Here is a 20,900-nt window from a genome sequence, read left to right as displayed (position 1 = left end):
CCGGGCATCCCACTTTCGTAGTGCGGACTTTACCTAAAAAATCAATAGTGAACACAATGTCGTCCAAAAAGAAGCATTAGAGACACTGTATTCTGTTTGAATTTCAATTGAAAAATCATGATTTTTAAACCTCTAAAATCACTTTCTACAAATTTTACGTATCACTGCGCCTTCTCCTAAAGCTGAGAAAATGATTTCGGTCACGTCAGCTGCGTTTTTGCAATGGGGATGCTCAAGATTTGCCCTTTAAATTAACCTTTTTTCGTATTTTGCACAGTTTGTACGTAAAATGGAATAATTAATTATTCATTATTTTTTGTTCGATCAATGTTTGAATTGTCGATTTTTCAAGAACATTCAAAAAGTTAATGAGATAATCTTGCAGTGCCTTCGAAAATAAACGTCTTTCTTTTCTTGATTTTTTTCCTATCCTGTGTTGTTTCACATAAAATCTTTATTTTTGTTTTCTTTTCTTTTGAAAATATTATAGCTCGAGTAATCTTTTTTCATCATAAAAAAGTGAGTAGGTTAAATTTTTCGTATTTTCGTGTACTATAAAATCACATACGTAGAATTTTTAAATCTTAAAAAATTGGCCTAAAAAAATTTGAGAATGCTCTAGCTCTTTGAATTTTGATCCCAAATAGATGTATAATGAATTCAATCTTTCTTTTTGATCGCTGCCAGCGTCTGCTATAGCACTATCCAATGCAATTAGTCTTTTAAAAGTTAACCGGTATACGAATGACAAAAACAACGAAAACGACAGAAAAAAAATGGTACATCCCAAAATTAAAAATTTTAAGTAAGCTACTAAAACTCAACATTTACTTACATTTGTCTTAAAATTAGTTTAAAATTGATTCATTTCTAAATTATAATATTTCTTTCCCGCATAGTAGAAACATAAAAATAATTAAAAATTGCTTTTCAGTGAGATGATGAAATTAGTCGTTGTGTAAAGTATAGGTTTCTCTTAAAAATTAATTTGCAGTCGTATAATCTAAATACCTATAGTATTCATTATATTTTATATTTATCTGCACAAATAAGTTTTAGTTTCTAATAGTAGAAAGATAATTAAAGTTGCAATATTGAAAGTACTAAAAATTGAACCGTAGAAACGGTTAACCAAACATTCACATTATTTGTTTACATATTCGTATTTCTATAATATAAATAATTAGTTATTTTATCCACATATAATTTATATTCTAAAAATCTGTTCTTACATATTCTTTTTTACAGAAATAAAGGTTTTGAATTGCTCAGTTGAGTGATTGCATAATGAACAATATAAAGGATCGAACTTTTACACTAAACGTGAATTATGAGCGTGCTAGGATCGCTGGTCCCTTAGACCAAGCTTGATTCGTGGGCACACAGAAAACAGTGGTCCCAACTTTGGCATGTAGACGTACTGCGCTTGCGCTAGGACAATTTTGAAAAACACGACGCGGAAAACCGTTACCATCCACATGCCAAAGGTGGGATTACTGATAGAAAATCGTAAACGAAATTGTGATAAGAGCAAGCTCGTGCTTGCGAGAGTTGTTAAACACAAATTCAGTGAAAACGGTTCTTGAATGAAATGATAAGGAGGGGTTTTCGATATTTAGGTATTCTCAACTCTTCTTTTTCGTAATTGATTGTAATTGATTGAATATAATCGAATGAGGAATAGGATATTTATATAAGCCTCCAACAACCATTATTCCATTTGCCTCTACGTAACGAACGTACCAGCGTCGTCACATACCTAGGCTACTACGTTCGCTTTCACCATGGAGTAGAAGGCCATGGATGGAATGCAAATCCAAGCTCGTATTTATGTAAGTCGCCCTCAAGAACAATTTCATTCTGCCTTATGAAACGAACGTGGCCGAGTCGTCCTAAAAGATCGCGAGATTCGCTTGTTGATCTTCCATTGCTAGGCGCAAGTTTGGCTTCGAGTCTAGGTCTGTTTTGTCTTTCTACAGCAGCACTGTATAATGGATTAGGGCCAGAAAGCCTCGAATTTACAGGCCGTGGAGGCCTCAAGTCGGGTTGGAGACATGCATATAAGCGTACGCTATCATTGATATCAACAATCGCGTACCCATGTCGACTATTGCACGATGTAACTTGTTCATCAGTCACCAGTTTCCCATGAAGCTTTTCTGCAAGTTCGTTATTGACCAATTTTGCTATTATTACCTCTCCTTCTGGAAGTTCTGACTGATTAGGAACAGGATTTTTAATTTTAATTTGATGTTTCTGAACATGATCAACTTCAGGAGCGATACCTATAAAAAAATGATTTATCAAATTTGTGTCCAATGAAAAAATAGCTGTTAGAGGATGAGCACTTAGGCAGCGGAATAGAGCATTAGCATTACCTGGATGGGGATTCGGTTCCTGCATAGCACCGACTTCTGTAAAAAGAAAGAGATTTATGACATATTTGTACACTGAAAGTGTGATTGTTATTGAGAAGATGAGCAATTAGGCAGTGGGATTTGTGGTAGCATATTCCGTAACAAATACACACACCGAAAGTTTGATTTACAAGGGGGTCAATTATGTAGGAATTTTTTACTTCACTTCCACTTTCACCTTACTGACAAACAAATTAAGGGTCCAAGGTATAAACCTGTTAACTGACTTTTTTCGAAATGGATGTTTTTGTATTTTCTGAAATATTTCAGAAAAAAACACTTTTTTCTCTGGCGTCAACTTTCGCAGAAAATCACAATAATACCATTTTTACCCCTTTCAACCCCCACCCCAAATCAACCCCGCCACACCCCTGCTCACGCATTTCTCTTTTTTAGCTTTATTATGAACCACTTTACTATTTTCAATTGTTGAAGTGCTGCTAACAATTTTATTTTTATTTTTCTCAAAATAAGTTAATTCGCCTGGACTATAAATTGTATCTTTCGTCAAGTAAACAGAATTTATTAAATAAAAACATTATAAGAAATAAAGCATTTTAAGGAATTCCTAGTAAATTTTGTTGTTGTTGAAAATGCTAGTAATTGTACTCTCAGCATTTAGAAGAAAACCCTACAAGGAATAAAAGAAACTTGAGGATGTAAGTGTTTCTAATTTAAACTCTGTAAAACAAAAAAAAATTGAAATTTTAAGCAAAAACGTTATTTCATCGACTTCTTCCAGGCTACTTATTTAGTATTGCACACAAATAACGTTTCGCAATCGTATCGATTCCCTCGTCAGATTGTCTTATTTTATTCTCCAGGAGTTAAAATTTGATTAAAATTATAAGGATGACGGGGTTTTCGCCATTCATCTTCGTTTTATGGTGGATTTTTAACTTCTGCAAAATGAAAAATGGAAAATCTGATGAGAGTATCAGTCCAATCCTGAAACTATATTTTTATACAATACTGAATAAATAGTCTTAAAGAAGTCGCTGAAATAAGTGTTAGCTGCACGGTAAAGTGCAGATTGAAGCAAAATTAATTCGTAAAAATCTATTCATTTAAAGATAATTCAAATTCACGATAAAAATTGCGTGATTAAATAAAAAACTATTAACAAACACGATCCGAGGGATGAGATAGAGCTAGATCGTATTAAGTTCCAGGTTAGTACAATACTGCTCTCCGCTGAGTAACAGACAAGGGATTCCCATGTTGCTAGAGACAAAATCTAACTACAATAGAAAATTTAGAAATTTTGCAACGTCGGAATTTGTGATTCTTTAAGCAGTGAAAACGGTAGATCGGCACGTTCACCTGCACTCTAAGCCTGCCTTAATCAACCCTTGTCCCGGTCACTTGCCACAATGTGCGCTGAATCCTTCTCTGACTCGGTCTGCTTAATGATTCATCTTAGGAGAGATTTCAAGTTTGAGCATTTTCAGTTGTTCCAAAATTTGTACAAGTATAAAAAGATAAACTGAACTCCAAAGAAATATCGAAGCTGAGGTAGAAAAATGTAATAACAGTACAAATATTAGAATATAGAAAATGTAAGTTAAAATTACACATAATTCAGACAAATTCTCACACCTCGATACGGGTCGCTCTAAGCTAGAATCACTAATTCTAACAGTTGCTATACGAGTCACGTTGCCCTTGCCTGGATGTAGCTCAGTGACACGTACGAGCTGCCAATTCAGGGGAGGAGGGTTATCCTCTTTCAAAAGAACCAAGGATCCTAATTTAATTGGATCGAAATCGGTGCAGGGCCATTTATATCGCTGCTAAAGCTAGTTAAATATTCCTTTTTCCAACGGTTCCATAAGTGTTGAACCATTCGCTGTAGATACTGGTACCAGTTTAAACGCTCTACAAAAAGGTGGCGCACATCTGGTTGCAGTAACGCAACTTGTGTGTCTCCCACAAGAAAATGTGCAGGAGCTAGAGGCTCAATGTCATTAAAGTCAGCGGATAAAAGATAGAGAGGACGAAAATTTAAACAGGCTTCAACTTCTGTGAATACAGTATATAAATTTATAAAAGTGAGTCTAGATTCTCTAATTACTCGCTTTAAATAAATTTTCACTGATTTTAGAACACTTTCCAATAATCCACTGAAGTGTGCAGCATGAGCAGAAATAAAATACTAATTTATTCCTTCTCGAGACAAGAAATTGGTTACCAGTATTTGTTCTTTAGTGTCAAGCAGAAGTCTTCCTAGATCGTTAAGCCAAGAAACAAAATGCTGCAAGCAACGAAAAAATGTGTCGATCAATAAACCCACGGCTAGTTCCAGGTGAACTGTCTTTGTCGCGAAACACACAAAGGTGCATGGAGAGGCCTTTTGTTATTTGATTACGAGTACTGTTCTTCACCTAAAGCGGCCCTGCATAATCGACACCAGAAGTATTGAAGGGACAAAAAGGTCGTAGAGATGCAATAACAGTTTGAAACCCGGCGTGCATCAGTCAAATGTGTTCGTCATTTATTATTAATCGGGTTACGAAATGATCCAAAGGCAAAATGATGATAATTTGCTTTCTGAGAAGTGAAATCGTTTTCTCGCGATTTCGAAGGAGTCTCCGAGGTTACTGACCGTTTCGAAATAAGAGACGTCGACCGCAAATCATTCGTCCGACGCGCTTTTCGTTGTTGCCTTAAAGTGCTGCTCACAAACATTATAAAAGTCGAGATCCCTTGTGCCTTTATTAAAATGAATCTGATCTATTTTTCATAATTTTTAACTTGATTGTGTAATTGCTGGTTCGTAAACAGATGATGACATGCAATCTTGCTATCTTTCAGATATTTTTAAGGATTCAGATTTCCTGCTAAGATCCATCCCAGCAATGTCTTTCAAATTAATGAGCCTTCCGGGCGATGTGACTAGGCAGCAAAAATTAGTCTCAAACTGTCCAGATTCAACTGTAATCATTGCATTCACTCGCCTGGTTGAATTAACTCCAACTTGTGTTACTTCCGAAACTGTCATGTCAACCGTAGACACTGATAACTATATTTTGTGGCACAAATGCTGCTTTAATAAATGTGCTTGTGATCCCGTATTTAATAAAACTCTACACTCACGAAAATTTTCTCACCACTCTTTGATATCAGCTATTTCTGTCAAAAGTGTGACGTACAGGATTTCATAATCGTTCATTTCTTGGGAGGATCCTAATACGAGAGAAGCTGAGAGGTTGTGACTGGTTGAATTTTCAAGAGTATCATTTCAAATGATATTTCTTAACAATCAGAACCCGCTCTTTCACAGAAAGTTTTTTTGAATTCATTACATTTAAAAATAGCGTGATTTTTTGTGCACATTACACCTGCTGCCTTTTCTGTGGCTACGTGCCACGAAAGATTGTCACCAGGTTTCTTAGGTTGGTTAGGTGATTTGATTAGGCATTTGAGTCATTGTATCGATCAGTTAAGTATTTCTATACATTCTCTTAATTTTTCCCGAAATCCCTAACGACTGAATGACTCGAGATACATCTTCTTTTAATACCTGATTTAAGAAGTAGTATTTACTCACTTTTGGAAGATCCTATCATGGACGATTGCTTTAAAAGAATCCCGAAACTTGATTTAATTTTCAAAACAGCCGTCGAATCTCGGTAGCGACATTTTTGGCCAACTGTATCCCGTACCAAAAGCGATCGTCATTGGTTATCGAGATCCTCGAGTCGATGCTGAATTTGAATGATCAAAATTATCTTTACTTGTTGGACGAGTGTTGGCTAATATATGTTCTTTAGCTAAGGCCACTAATTCACAATATTTATCTTTGAAGGCAAATCGAGTTTCTTCTTCCCTTTCTTGAGCTTCTTCACCGTAATTTTTAAGATGCCATTCTATTTCTATTTGTACAATACTTTAAAGTTAAAATAAGAAAATTCACAAAAATTTCAGAAAGTAATTAGAAACAAACAATTTGTGAATCTGAGTCTTGAATACCACTAATGAGACGTCACACACAATTAATGCAGGGACATATGTAATTTTTCTAGTTACCACTCACTACATTTTCTTTTGAGCATGTTATGTCACGAGAGCTGTGAGACTACAAAGTTCACTACGCTTAAAGTGATAATTTTAAAACTAAAGTCCAGAATAATCACAAATGCAAGTGATTACACAAGTTTTCGAAGAACCAGTGTTTGCACGGTAAAATTCAGATTAATGAAAAAATTCATTCGTTAAAATATATTTATTCAAAGGTAATTCAAATTGACGTTGCAAGTAGCATGGTTAAATAGAAAACTATTAACAAACACGATCCGAGGTATTAGACTGAGCTAGATCGTATTAGTTTTGATGACACTACAAGACTGTTTTTCGCTGAAGAACAAGCAAGGAAGCAGCTAGACTTCGAAGTTGCCAGATACTAAATCTAACTACAATTCAAAATTTAGAAAATGGGCAGCCTGAGCCTGTCTCAATAAACCCTTTTCCCGGTCAGCTGTGAACATGTGCACTGAACCCTTCTCTGACTCGGTCTGCTTAATGATTCATCTTAGGTGAGATTTCAATTTTAGGCATTTTCAGTCATTCCGAAATGCGTACAATTATAAAAACATAAACTGAACTTTAAAGAAAAATTGAAGCTGAAGTAGAACGATTTAACACCAGTACAAACATAATAATTTAGAAAATATAATTTACAATTACACATAATGCAGACAAATTCTTACACGGTGATCATTCATTCAAACAAGGGTTTTCCTTACTAGTTCTAAGAAAAAACCTGTAATGATTAATGAAAAATTTACGAAACTTAAGAGATATTAAAAATTGAAATTTTTGTTAATTGTTATATGTATTTGGTCTTCATATATTACAAAACTATAATCTGGCCACAAGGTACTGAGTGGAAGTTTTTTTTAAACCTTATAATAACAGTTTAAAATAAAAGATTCAGAAAGCGGAAAAGTGAACCCGCAAAAATTTACCACATGCCCGACCCCCAGACGCGGAAGGGGGTTAACTTTAAGATTTCAAATAGAAACCTATAATTTCAAAAACAACATTGTTCACTATTCCAGGATTGCGCTTGCAAGCAAAGGTATTCCTGCAAAGGTAAGTTCCTGCATGGATCTATTGAAGTGAAAACTAAAAATATCCACCTCTATAATTTCGTGATTGGGACCATTGTGAACGCTCTTTTGTAAAAGCTCTTTCGGCTTTAGTGAACACATTCTCATTACGTATCTCGTGCTTCGTACTCGATTTTGGCCAAACCGTCCAATTTTCTACATTATGTTCAACCCTTTTATATCAAATATAATACATTTTTAAGTAACTCTGTCTGGAATTGCGTATTTAGATATTGAAAAATAAAGTACAAATTGTATCTTTGACGATTATTTTAATATTTGTTACTTATTTTGCAGTACATTTTATTCTTAGGCGCAGTGAAACATGTATCATTTTAATAAATTTATATAATTATAATTAATAATGGGCATGGAAATTAAAAAATTCTTATTTTTATTGCCATGTTTTTATTTATTATTTCAATCTTGTTTCTTACGAATAAAAGAAAAACAACGCTTCTTATCAAAAAAAACATTCGTAACAAATTTAATATCTTTTTTGGTTAAATAAATTTGTTCCCACTTATTCTTGTAGCTTGTATCATTTGTACACAAATACGATTTTTCATTTTTAATGTTGTTTTTCAAAATAAAAAAAAACTACTTATCCTAAACAAAATTAATTCCTGCCAAATTTTCTATATTCTTTTAAAGGTGCAAAATATTTGTCGATCTATCTCTTTTTTTATCTTGCTTTGTTAGTCCACAAAACGGAGTTATTGACTTTCATTCGTTTTTTTTTGCCATCAATATTTGAATTTTCAATTTTCTATTAGCAAAACTCAAAAATTTATTCAGATAATCGTATAAGGCCTTCAAAAAGGAAGTTTTTTATTTTTTTGACTTTTTCCCATATCACGCTTTATTTGTCTCGAAATGTTCAACTTTGATCATTTTTATTTTATCAAAAAAACTAATGAGGAAAATTGTTCATATTTTGATATACTTTAAATATCTGTTAAAGGAATTTTTAAATATTAAAAAAAGTGGTCTTAAAAATTTTCAAAATGCTCTAAAGTTTTAAAATATAAAAAAAAGCTGACTAAGGAACTCGTCCTTTCTTCACATATCCCTGTAAAGTTTTCTAAAGGGAAATTCAACCGAATAATTCCTTCAAATGTTACTATGTTTACAGACTACAAAGACGACAGACAAACACCGACGTAAAAATAATTTTTTTGTTTTAGTGAGTCTCAAACGTCTACATTTTATGAAATCCGCAAAAGTCATTTTTCACAAATAACCAATACCTTCTCATTATGATGTCAATCTAAAAAAATAAAATATTGCTTTATTCTCTATTTTTGTATTTCAAATATTACGAGATTTGAATCTGTCAACGTGGCACTAAATAAAAATGTAAATTTTCAAAAAATTTGTAATTTATTAATTTTTTTCTTTTCTATTTCGTACGCTTAGAAATCAATTTCAAGAATAAGAATAATGAAATTGCGTTAGTTTCCATGTTTTAGTTTCAATGTGTCACAAGCTTTCAATCTGATAATGTGGTTCTATAATAAAACATGGATGAAAGAAAATTTTCAAATTCAAATTTACCAAAGTGGCAGGACATTAAACTATTTATTAAAATAATTTTTAAATACAAAAGAACAGTTTAAAATTTTATATGGTGCACTTCAAAGCCAAATTCAAGATGAAGACTTATGAAATTGCGTTGGTAACATATTTACAAGTGTTCAAGCTGGCAACGTGGCACTACATTAAAATATCAATTTAAAAAAATTTTTAATGCAAATATCAATTTGTAAACTTAATAGTTCATTTAAAGGCCAAAGTTAATATTATAATTATACATTTAAATAAAATATTTTATTAATCGTCATGTTTTAATCTCCCTATGTTAAAATATTTCAATATTGCAACGTGGCACTAAATGGAAATATTTATTTTAACAAGTTTTCAAACGCAAATTTTATTCCATAGATATATAATTTGAATTTAAGATTTATGTTTATTAATAAAATAAAATATTTATTAATCATTATTTCGGGTTTCCATATGGTTACAATGTTACAATTGCATATGTTACAATATTTTGAACTGGCCAAGTAGCACTAAATAAAATAAATTGATGGCAAAGTTTTCATTATGAATGTTACATTGTACCGTAAAAGTAAAGCTGAAGATTAAGATTAATAACAATCTTTAATATTATGTTAGTTACACGTACTTGCAAAATTGCGCAAAGCCACACAGGCAAAAAATAGAGTGACGATCTTCATTGTTTTCAGGTATGAGCAGAGATAACGATAGATAACTCAAGACTAATGCAGGAGAAGAGGAATCCCAACAGAAGCGGCGGCTTATATAGATTATTTACAGTTAAGTGGAGGGCAAAGATTCTTGATATATAAATTTTTTATATCTGCTGGAGCAGAGTATCTTTTGCGCAAGAAAAAATTGTGTAATACCTACGTGATAATTAAGCGATAAAGTAAATAGTGAAGAATGAGTTATTATTGTTAGATTCTTCTTTTAACTATTAGTTTGGTGCGTTTAAGCTTCTTCCATACATATTTCCCAATTTCTTCAATGCCAAACTATTCGATTTGTCTTTTACAAATCTGATACAAGCACCGACATTATCATTGTGCACTGTTTTAAAATCGAATACCGTAAATTAATACAAAAATTATGTTTTTCTTAAGAACCGTTTTCGCAAAGTCTCGCAACAGTTATGGTAGTTAAATTAATTGCAGGCCTGATTTATGAATAACACTTTTAGTCTGTGGAATGGAAGCTTCTAATGTGTCCCCTAAGGGTTTACATCTTTCTTGCACCTTCTTCTTTATTCCTTTACACCCCCCCCACACACACACTTACTTGGTGGGGGAAGGGGGAACTACAGTTTAAGGTGGGTTCCGAACCACCAAGAGCAACAGCTTTAAGTACTTAGAGAAAACCTTTTTCTCTAGAGGTACCGGTCCCACGACTCTTCGGAAATGAACAACTCCCTTGCTAGGCTAGTTTTCACCGCATGGGCCGCCGAGGCTCTTCCAGTACATTTAGTCTGTGTTATCAGCTTTCTTCTGGTGAATATTCCGATTCTTTCGCATCTTAATCATTTTAGTCAAAATTTTAAAAAAGGTGGTTATGGCTGACTTGGTAGGCTGCAGATGCTCTTTTTAATAAAACCATAAGAAAAAAATCCGAGTGTTATTATTGCTAATAATTGAGTTTTTAGGTACCGGAGAAATCGGGCTTTTGCTGGAGAGCTCGAGAAATCGTGAAACACCTCAATCTGAAAAATCTCACTTTCCGGAGTAAGCCCACTTTCTTCGGCGCACGTCACATATATGTATCCAAGGTTTCAAGAGAATAAAAAAGTTTTTTTAAGAATTTTGGAGAACTTTTAGAAAGTGATTCAATACGAACTTTTTGCAAGGATCCCTGTGAAAGTTAACATAAATTATTTCTTTAAGAGTGTAGTCTAGTTGATAGCCTAAAAAATAGGCTATTTTCACGAATTTTTTGTGAGCATGATATGGAATATATGGATATAAAAGTGAATAGAAATAATAAACAATATCTTCAAATATAAAACCAAATTTTTTTTAATTCATTTTTTCCAAGTTTTGTATAGAAAATTCGTATTTGAACGGAACGCCATAATTTGGAGGCTGGTCGGCGGCCACATGATATCTCGGCGACGGCTCATCAAAAACAAAAAAGTCAAAGTGCTTTATATTTGATTTAAAAGTAGCTACAAAATGACTACAAAAATCATTTTCATCTGGTTTTGTTAATTTCATTCAATAAAAACCAAAATAATCAGAAAAAAAATTTTTTGTGCTGTTTTTTGCAAAAAAATATAGTAAAAATCAAAATTTTAACATGATAATAGGTGATTTTGTGAGTACTTGTGTTTAGAATGTGTGGTCAAAATTTTAAAAGGATCAGCCCACTGGTTCCGGAGAAATCGTGTGGTCAGTGGTACGCATGGTCAGATAATACACTTATACTGCTCAGATCTTCATAAAAATTTAATATGATATTTTCAGATACACATACATTAGAAAAATGTGAAAATTTTTTTTTTAGACTTACTAACTAATGATTAACTAGTGATTAATTTGAGGAGAATATCCAAACAGTTTGGAAATATTTCAAAAAGAATTTCAAAATAGTTTTCTTTAATATTTTCTGGATACTTTTTTGCAACATCTTAAACTTTTAAAAATCTTTTTTTTATTCTAAAATTCTGGAAAATTAGATGTATATAACCTTGAATATAAACAAAAAAATTAATTTGTAAACTATGTAAATCATTCTTTGGAATTTTTTTCAAATATTTTTTTTTAAATTAATATTTTCTTCCATTCTTTGTGTTTGAAAGTATGTGTTTCTTGATACGTAAGATTCATCTATACATTTTTGTAGTTAACAATGAACTATTTTCTTAAAAAATTATATTTCTTAATTGGAAAATTAATATTTTTATCGAAATTTCAACTCCTTTTCAAAAAATTAATTTTTTTTAAGTTAAAAGTGTAACTAGTTGCAAAATAATCTTTTTTTTTATAAATTAACTTATCAAGTTGTCAAAATATCAGTCATGTATTACATTTTGCAAATTATAGTTCGTCCTGTTCGTTTGAAAACGCATGTATCTGGTTGAAAATTAATTAATTTCTTTTTATTTGTATCAAACATATGTAAAATATTTCAAATTATTTTTAATTTTTCTCGAGAAATATAGGAAAATTATACTTACCTGGGCTAACGAAGCTTTTTCCGTTGTTTTTTCTCTGTTCAAAGTACCTACTCAATCTCTACTTTCGTTCTGATGTGTACACTTCGATTTTTAAATTTGTAGGAAAACGGAAAGAATGTTAAATCGTTTTTGAAATTTGTTGTTTTTTTAAATCTTTTTGGGTCAAATATTTAACTAATATAAGCTTTTTGTTCGAAAGTAATATTTTCCAGTTGGAAATGCAACTACTTGGGTCAAAGTGGAATTTTTGTGTTGAATTTTTTTTTATAGAAAAAACTATTGCTTCTTTTTATTGGTGAATAATTCTTTAACTATCAATGCAACAACATATTTAAATTTTTGTTACAAATATAACCTTTTGGGGAAAATTTGCCTTTTTTGTGAAAATTCCGTATTTTTTTCCATAATTCCATATTTCCATATTTTGTTTGAAAATTAATCTGTATTTGTTGACGATTTAGCAATTTTGTTGAAAATTTCGCATTTTTGGTTTCATTCTATTACTTACTAGAAAGTTGAACCACTTTATTTAAAACTATTCTGCTTGGTTCGTAAATCATCTCATAGTCTGAGAATTCAACTAGCTGTTTAAAAATTGGATAATTTTGATTGAAGTGTTAGGACTCTTAAGCATTTCAACTGATTCTAATATAATACGGACACTTATTTTATCACTTCTACAGTTGTAAAAATATTTTGTTGGCTACTTTTTCTGAAAATCGAAACATTTTAGGCTCGACACGAAAGAAATAATGTGCTGTCCCAAATATGCATAGGTAGAAAATTTTTAAGTGAAATAATATTATTTGAAAACTAACTAAGTTTATAAATCACTTAACGGTCCCTTGTCCAAAACTGAAGTTGGAAATCTGTGTAACTGTCAGACCTTTAATTTCGTTTTTGAATTTTTACAAACTGAAGAGCGAATTCGGATGGGAAATTTGCTGCGTTTTTAAATAAACGATACTCAGGTTATACAATTTCTTGAACTGTTATCACTGTTTTATTTTTTATGCAACAGCTCGAGTTGCTCTTGGAGAGCCTTTCACTATACACAGACTCTTTCATTCGTTATTTGCCAAAGCCTAACTGTCTGATCTTTACTGCATTTTCCACTTAACAGCTCAGAGGAGGCAACTCCTTGTTAGTGATAAATGCAAATTTTCGGTCAGGCATTTTACTTTCATTGTGTCAAATCCTACAAATATAATGTATAGAGTATAAAGAGTGGATGGCGAATTAATATAATCCATCTACTTTAATTCAACGATGAAACGACCCCTTGCTAAGAGGGTTGATCTTGGATTAAACCTAGTTTTCCTGTCATTAAGTTGCCGCAAATTTGCGAACTGTTGAAGGCCTTGATTAGAATATTCATCAATAGTATACGGATCTGTCAAGACTTGAACTTTCTTTCTGAGAAAGCTAAACACTACAGTTAAATAGGTAACTACATTTACAGTTACGTTTACAATTACAATAACATATACATTTACTATTGAATTCGCAATTAGATTTACAATTACAATCAAATTCACATTTATAATTATATTTCACTTTGCATATGTATTTACATTCATATTATATGGGTTACTTACGATGCTTTGAACTTTCGCTCGTTAACTGTCCACTTGAATTGGAGTTCGCAATCGAAACAAGTGCATATGGATTCGTGGCTTCTAATATGCGTTCTAAAAATATTTTAGCTAATCAATGAAATCTGTTGCCTCATCTTAGTACATTTTCTTTAACTAGTTTTTTCATGCTTTGTTAGCGACAGTGGGTACTGCCGACGACCAGGAATGCAGACTTCTACTAGATTAGAATTTTAACACAGGTAGGTATTATCATTTTACAATAAGTCAGTAAAACTGAGATTTAAGTCACTTGGATCCTTTATTCAGTTTACAGATCTTGAAATACCAATCACAACGACAATTAATTTAACCGTATAATTTGTTCTCTGTCCTAGCAGCTCGCTTTTAAGATCCTAATATCGCTCCTCCTCCTTCTCCTTGGTAGTGATGTTCTATGCAGCCTGAATCAAGAATTTGATTACAAACAAAGTTCTTTTCTGGAAGTCCTGAAAAACAATGCCAGGCATCGAGGTTGCAATGGTGACTACTGTCAGAAAATCGTAGTTCCAGGAAATTTGGCACTCCCGTTATCGACAGTTGACTTTATCTGAAAGGGAGTGCTCATCAGGACAGGCTGTTAAAAAAGAAGAGCTTTATCTTACTGCCGTTTTTAGCCTGACTTTTTTCTGCAAGAAAGTCATGCATTGTGCTACTTTGAGGTTTCTTCTTCAGACAAGTGTCCTATCCTTTCATGTTATTGCCGCATGTCTAAGGTTGTGACGATGTTTAAGTGGTATTTCAGAAGAATGAAAAACCTTTTCGTGAGTTCCGGACAGATAACTGGTCGACCTTTTAAGTTTCTTGGGCTTGCTAGTCGTCTTTAGGAAAATCTAGGTTGCTCGTAAAAGGTGCCATGGAGGCAGGTGTTGCTCGTCGTCTGGCAGCGCAATCCGCAACGTGTGGTGGCACTTCTTCCTTTCTGATTCCTCGTTTCGTAGTCCACTGAATCCTTCCAGTAGATTTAAAGAGCATTTATAGTCTTTGTGTTGCCGGATTGTGTCAGTCCGGAATCGGTTTAGCGCGATGATGCATAGATCACCCGCTCCAAATCCAAAGGCCAAGGATCGGTCGTGGTTCAGATGTAACGGCACTGGGATAGCGTCGTGGTTGGACCCACCTTCTGGGAAGGAATTGTTGACGTCAATCTTTATTAAAACATGAATTCAAACCCATTTATCAATATTCAAAAGGTCTTACCTTTAAGACGCCTCAAGCAATAGCGATTGGATCCATTTAAATGCGCAGTCCGTGGTCCCAACTACTATATAGAAAGTCATCTGCCTGAAGAGCCTGAAAAAGGAGCTATTTCAGACCTTCAAGAAAAAATCAAACCCCAAGTTATTTTTAAATGACATCTCTTCAGCTCTGAAAACGATTAAAAGAGGTACTATGTGATTGCTCCTGAGAAAGAGAACGATGTCGAGACATACTCTATGTGTCTATTAACATTTGGTATGGCAGCTTTCATTTTATTAATTAGAGAATCTCTGCCTATGTTTTATGCTTGCATCCTCCATTTCATTAAGTTATCTGATTGGATTATGATACAAATTTTATGTCAAGCTAAAAATTTCGTCTATATTATAACGAAGTTCTAAGCATCCCGCCATCTTACGGTCTTACGGGCCTAAATCTAGTAGTAGGGAGAAGCTCGAAACCAGGATTTAATACTCAAAGCTAGAGCCTCGGAATCCCGTCTCGCGTTATCTGCACCGTAACCTGGTCGATACCATTTGCAGTTCCCCAAAACCTTTTTTTGTGTACCCAAACTGTAAAGACGCTACTCCATTCTTAAGGATAAACTTTGATGCCATCATTTTCGAGGAGAATCACCCGCTCTTTCGGGAACCTTAGCTTCACTGCCTAGTTTAATCTTGTATCAGGGACTGATTTCGGAGGAATCGAAACGTAAACAGTAAGGGCAGCCTGACTGGTTTCCAATTAGAATATGTATGAATTTTGGGAAAGGTTGCGGTCGTGACGGTCAGGGCTCTTTACGTCTGATTGCTCACAGCGAATGAGTGCCAGTAGCCGGATGAATTTAACTGAAGAAATTCATTTGGCTATTGATATTATATAAATTTTAAAGACTTATTTTTACTATTATGAAGATAATTCTTATATTTCATTCTTTGCTGGATACGTACAAGGTATATATCAGGGCTCATCTGTCTGGTCCATCATTTGGCAGATTAATTTTATAATAAAAAGACGAATTTAAACTTCGAGGTGACTATTTGGTTAGAAATGTATGTACAATTTTGTTAAAAATCGTCTTTCTTGGTAGAGAATTATTTTTCTCGTTTAAAGATTTATCTTTTGGGTTAGAAATTTATGTATTTTTTTAAATGGTCTTTTCGGGTAAAAAATTGAGTTTGTCGATTGAGAGTTTAACTGTTACCGCAGATCACACCCACCGCGCGAAGCACCTATTACACCTGCATGCGGCGTGGCGTCAATTCTCGGAAGGGCTATAAAAGGTAGACTAAATCTTTGTTTTAAAACATTGGACGTACTTGCAGAACGTGAATATTGTTACAGCGCACACCACTAATTTGACGGAAGACCTGGAACTTACAACGCAAAATGTTTCGAATACAAGTGCAACAGTAACAGCCCCTTCTGCAGGACAAAAGCATTGTAGATATGAGTGTACCTTCGACGGACATACAATTTACCTACTGAATATTTCCGCTCTTAATATGCTGTTAATCCTAGCCTGGGCTCGGGCTTTAATCCCACTTCTGCTCTTTCCGCTACTCATCCGAAGTTCGGATCTGACTTTCTCGATAATTCCGCCTGAAGGTTATACGAATTTACACTTTTACTCCTGAACGAGGCATTTATGCCAACGCGGCACTATTGGGAAAGGGATGCCGAAATTCATGCGCGCTCTATAGTGTCACATTGGCAGGCAAACCCCATTCTGAAAAAAGTTATTTGCCGACAAACCCGTCCGTTTGTTAAGTGATTTCAATTATTGCAGTCTATTCGTAAGTAATTGGACAATGAGTTTCTTGGATTGTACAATTATGATGTATTCGATGAAACTGTACGTTCTCAGCTTTAAAATATTATACTTTATTGACTCCGAAATGAATGCAGATCAGGATTCCAACAAAGTGTAAGTATGGCGCTCCAGGATATTTGCTCTGGGAAATTATTGAAACATTGGGGAGAAAAATTTTTGATTCAAATTATTATTATTTTTTACATAAATATAGAGTACTCCCAACAAAATTTTTTAGCTGTGAGAAGAGCAGATGGCAGTTTCTCCGCCGGAGTTGACAGTAAGTGTGACTTATTTCTGTGCAGTATTTTATAATTTTGTGCGAGAGCTTGTTTGCGTAAGATTTTATACATTTTATAACAAAAAATTTGTTTACAGCCTTCTTATTAGCTTCTACGATAGCTAAAAACTGACGTAGATGATGCAAGTAAACCCGGGTTTCTCATCCCAAAAATAGAGTGTATGCAAAAATGCATCCATTTCTGATGCAGCCTAAGAAATGTGATTTCACGGCTTCGTTGACTGGACTATAACAGTTCAAATTCAGCATGTAAAGGATAATGAGTTCATATCTACTAGAATATTGGGAGTATATTTACCACTCTTACTCTTTAAAACCCTTTTTGAATTTTTAGATATCTTTTTTTTCGTAATGGAGTGATGAAAACCGTGCAGTTTTCCACGAAAAGAAAAACCGTACTGAGGAAAGTTAACATCGTAGGTCTTAGCAATCAGAAGAGGAATATAATTGAGTGATAAAAATTTTACGACACCTCAACTATGGAAATAAACTTTTAACAAAGTAGTTCAACTTTCCCCCAGGTAGATCTAAAATTTAAATAAATTGATTGAAAAGATATACATTTATGAAAAAATAAATTTTTAACGAAATCAGCATCCTGATTTGGGTGCTACGCGCGCTTGCTGTTTTTCGATTTGAAGGAAAGAATCATTCTTTAATTAGGTTAAGACTTTAAAATAACTACTAATTTGCTCAAAGTTTTAAAAAACCAAAATCCTAAATTACGGGGAATATAAATCATTTAAGTTTCTCAAGGTAGCATAATATGAATTATATATGTGCCTAAAAACCAAATTCCTTCTTTTATGTTAAATTTATGTTTTTGTTTATTTAATGAATAAAATGATGTACACTAGAGCGTAGCGTAAAACGTCAACTTCAGAACATGGATGATACTTATAATCAAAATTAAATCTGGATATTTTTAATTGCAAATATACAATAAATATGATTTAGAATAATTTTAATAAATATCAGAAATTATTAACAATTTGACCGAGCTCATTTCAAATGAATAGAAATAAGATGTCACAAATTTTTTCTTAAAACACTTATAACTTTTGATCAAATTGAGATCTTTAAATGCTACTTTAGAGGGAGACATCCTTTGAGTTTCATGAGCATCGAACCATTATTGTGACATTTCGAAATTTTTCTTCTAAACTGGTGTTTTCGATTTTTTTTAGAAAAAGGAAGTATTAAAAAAAATAAGAAAAAACTTTGCTCACTTGCAAAAATTCTTATTGCCACAAAAGATAATTATTTTTTTCATATTTTTTCGTATTATAATTTCGACGTAAATCTGGAGAGAGTGCGATAATCATCTTATAAGTAAATAGCAAATAATGATATCACATGCTCATTACGTCATAAGACCTTGTTTTTGTTTAAAATTGGTCTGATTTCTTATATCATCAATCTTAGCTTAATTTAAATAATTGTCGCGATTTTCAAAATCAAACTTAGCAATCGTCAGTGTAAAAATCAGTGGGTTCGTTAGCAATTTATCAGTTACGCTTACCACCTAAACCCGTCAAATCCAAAATGAAAATCTTTACGGGAACTCTCCTTCTAACAGTCGCAATTTTTCTACTTGATTTTGTTAGTAAGTGCAATAATATACAACATATTATATAATAATTCTGAAAATGAGGTAAGGATATTTTGGTACCTTAAAGCTATACTCTCAAGTCTGTGGTTGGCAGTCCAAGCTGTCTAATTTCGTTTTGTGTTGGGTACGTGGCATAACGGGCCAGCACAGACCCAGATTGGAGAGTATAACAAAGCATCGAAAATTATAATTTGGTGATTGTGAACTCCCTTTTGTTAAAGCTCTTCCGGCTCTAGTGTGCACATTTGTATTGCATGTTTAATGCTTCGTACTCCATTTTGTACCAAATGTGGACTCTTATACATTATATGCAAAACCTTTATATCAAATGTAGATTACATACATTTATTACTCTACCTAAATTTGGAATTGGTTATTTAGATATTGCAATATAAGATACAAATTTAATTTACCATGATTACTTTAATATTTTTTCCTTATTTTGCATCAAATTTTATTCTTAACTTCCTCAAAACTCATTTTCATCTCCTAGCTTTCGGAATTGAAAAAAGGCGCATCATATAAGAAAAAATTATATTTTGTTATGAAACATTTTGTTACAACTTGTATTATTTTTTTGTTATTAGGATTCTTTATTTTCAATTTTGATTTTTAGAATTGAAACCAAAAATATGGATCCTAGCTCAAAATGGTTTTAGGCAAATATGTAAATATAATTTGAGCGATAAATTTTGTAAAATGAATTGTTTCTGAAGCTTGGGCATTTTTTTCCAAAAGTTATTCTTTTTTCATCATGGTTCTGTTACAATAGTTTATAAAAAATGCGTCGATCATTTTTTGTTGAACAACGTTTGTCTTGTCATTTTTTTTTATTTACGTTTTGTATCCATTTTCCAAAAATGCAATTTGGATGAGCGTCTTTTGTCATATTATTTTTTTCGAAGCTTGGGTTTTTCAGGAATAAATCAAAAGGTACGTATCTTATAAAAAAAGTTATCCATAAGAAAATTGCTGAACTTTTTTGGCTGCATAATTTTCGTAACCCGATTCTTGATCCTCTTCGTCATTATTGAAAGAATAGCTATGATTTTTGTTAAAAATGATGTAATTGAATCACATATTTAAACAGCGATTCTAGAAACGAGCGAGTTACACTCCCCTTGCCTTCTTTACGTCTCGTGCCTTATCTCGCCGAAAATATTTGTTTAATTTTACATGAATATTAATTAACAGTAACTCATTTTAGTCCCTAACTTATTCATAACAAATTAATGCATTACATTCACATTTATTATTATTTAGGACATTTTTATTTAGTTTGATTTAGAAATGTATGTATATTTAATTTAATTTTAATTTCCAAATTTTAATATTTTACATTCGTTATAAACGAATCCGGCTGGCAGTCTGGACTCCACCCTTAAAATATGCTGTTTAAATAACAGTAAAAAGTGGTCGGTGCTGATAATTATTTTATACTGGTACCGACAGTTTAGTTTACCATTCATCGTAATACATAAACAACCTTGAAAATTAGTGCATTCATACTTGAAGCTCGTCAGCATCAAAGGAATTTACACATACTATACATTGACTACAAGCAAGCGTTTCCTTCCGTGCCGCATGTCTATTTGCTTGAAGTCATAAAACTTCACAAAATCTGCCCACGTATTATTGACTTTCTAAGCCATGCGATGAGGTTCTGAAGTACAAGAATGAACTATTTTGATCATGGACAACCAAGGACAACTAAATCAATACGTTTAACAACGGGTATATTTCAAGGAGACTCTTTCATCGCACTATGGTTCTGTTTAGCGTTGAATCCATTGAGCAAAACAATAAACAGCATGTCTCATGGGTTCAGAATTCATGATAATGAGGATTGTCATCAAATGACCTATCTTCTTCACCTGGATGACCTGAAGCTGTACACTTGTTCAGCCTAGAAACTGCAGCCAGTGATCGATGTCACAAATCAGTTTTCCATTGATATCCACACGGAGTTCGGACTAGATACCAGGTGTATACATATGAAACCGGTATTGCCATTTAGCGGCCAGTAGGCACACTTGTAGGCACTGTCGGAACTTACCATTTGTGCTAATTGGCATAT

The 20,900-nt window shown here is 33.0% G+C and overlaps 1 protein-coding gene across 2 annotated transcripts; it reads right to left on the bottom strand.

Annotated features, from left to right (window-relative positions):
- Positions 1-1,226: 1,226 nt before the first annotated feature.
- LOC117171645 lies at positions 1,227-9,830 on the bottom strand. Of its 2 annotated transcripts, none has more exons than XM_033359139.1 (3): positions 9,720-9,830; positions 2,379-2,414; positions 1,227-2,285 (listed from the first exon to the last, which is right to left on the bottom strand). In XM_033359139.1, exons 1-3 carry the CDS (start codon positions 9,769-9,771, stop codon positions 1,780-1,782), a joined length of 594 nt encoding a protein of 197 aa, XP_033215030.1. In that variant the 5' UTR covers positions 9,772-9,830; the 3' UTR covers positions 1,227-1,779. The 2 variants fall into 2 exon arrangements, with proteins under 2 accessions (XP_033215030.1, XP_033215031.1); XM_033359140.1 differs by having other exon boundaries at positions 2,379-2,411; positions 9,720-9,793.
- Between the last annotated feature and the right edge of the window lie 11,070 nt (positions 9,831-20,900).

Source organism: Belonocnema kinseyi, chromosome 4 (assembly GCF_010883055.1).
Source record: "Belonocnema kinseyi isolate 2016_QV_RU_SX_M_011 chromosome 4, B_treatae_v1, whole genome shotgun sequence".
NCBI classification, from domain to species: Eukaryota; Metazoa; Arthropoda; class Insecta; order Hymenoptera; family Cynipidae; genus Belonocnema; species Belonocnema kinseyi.
This window is presented reverse-complemented; position numbering and strand designations above follow the sequence as displayed.

What these genes read in the sequence shown, in the direction of transcription:
- LOC117171645 (XM_033359139.1), bottom strand. Translation starts at nt 9,771, where the DNA reads ATGAAGATCGTCACTCTATTTTTTGCCTGTGTGGCTTTGCGCAATTTT. An exon ending in GGCTTTGCGCAATTTTGCAA is followed by an intron (nt 2,415 to 9,719) that starts GTACGTGTAACT and finishes TTCTTTTTACAG; the next exon opens with AAGTCGGTGCTATGCAGGAA. An exon ending in GGAACCGAATCCCCATCCAG is followed by an intron (nt 2,286 to 2,378) that starts GTAATGCTAATG and finishes ATTTTTTTATAG; the next exon opens with GTATCGCTCCTGAAGTTGAT.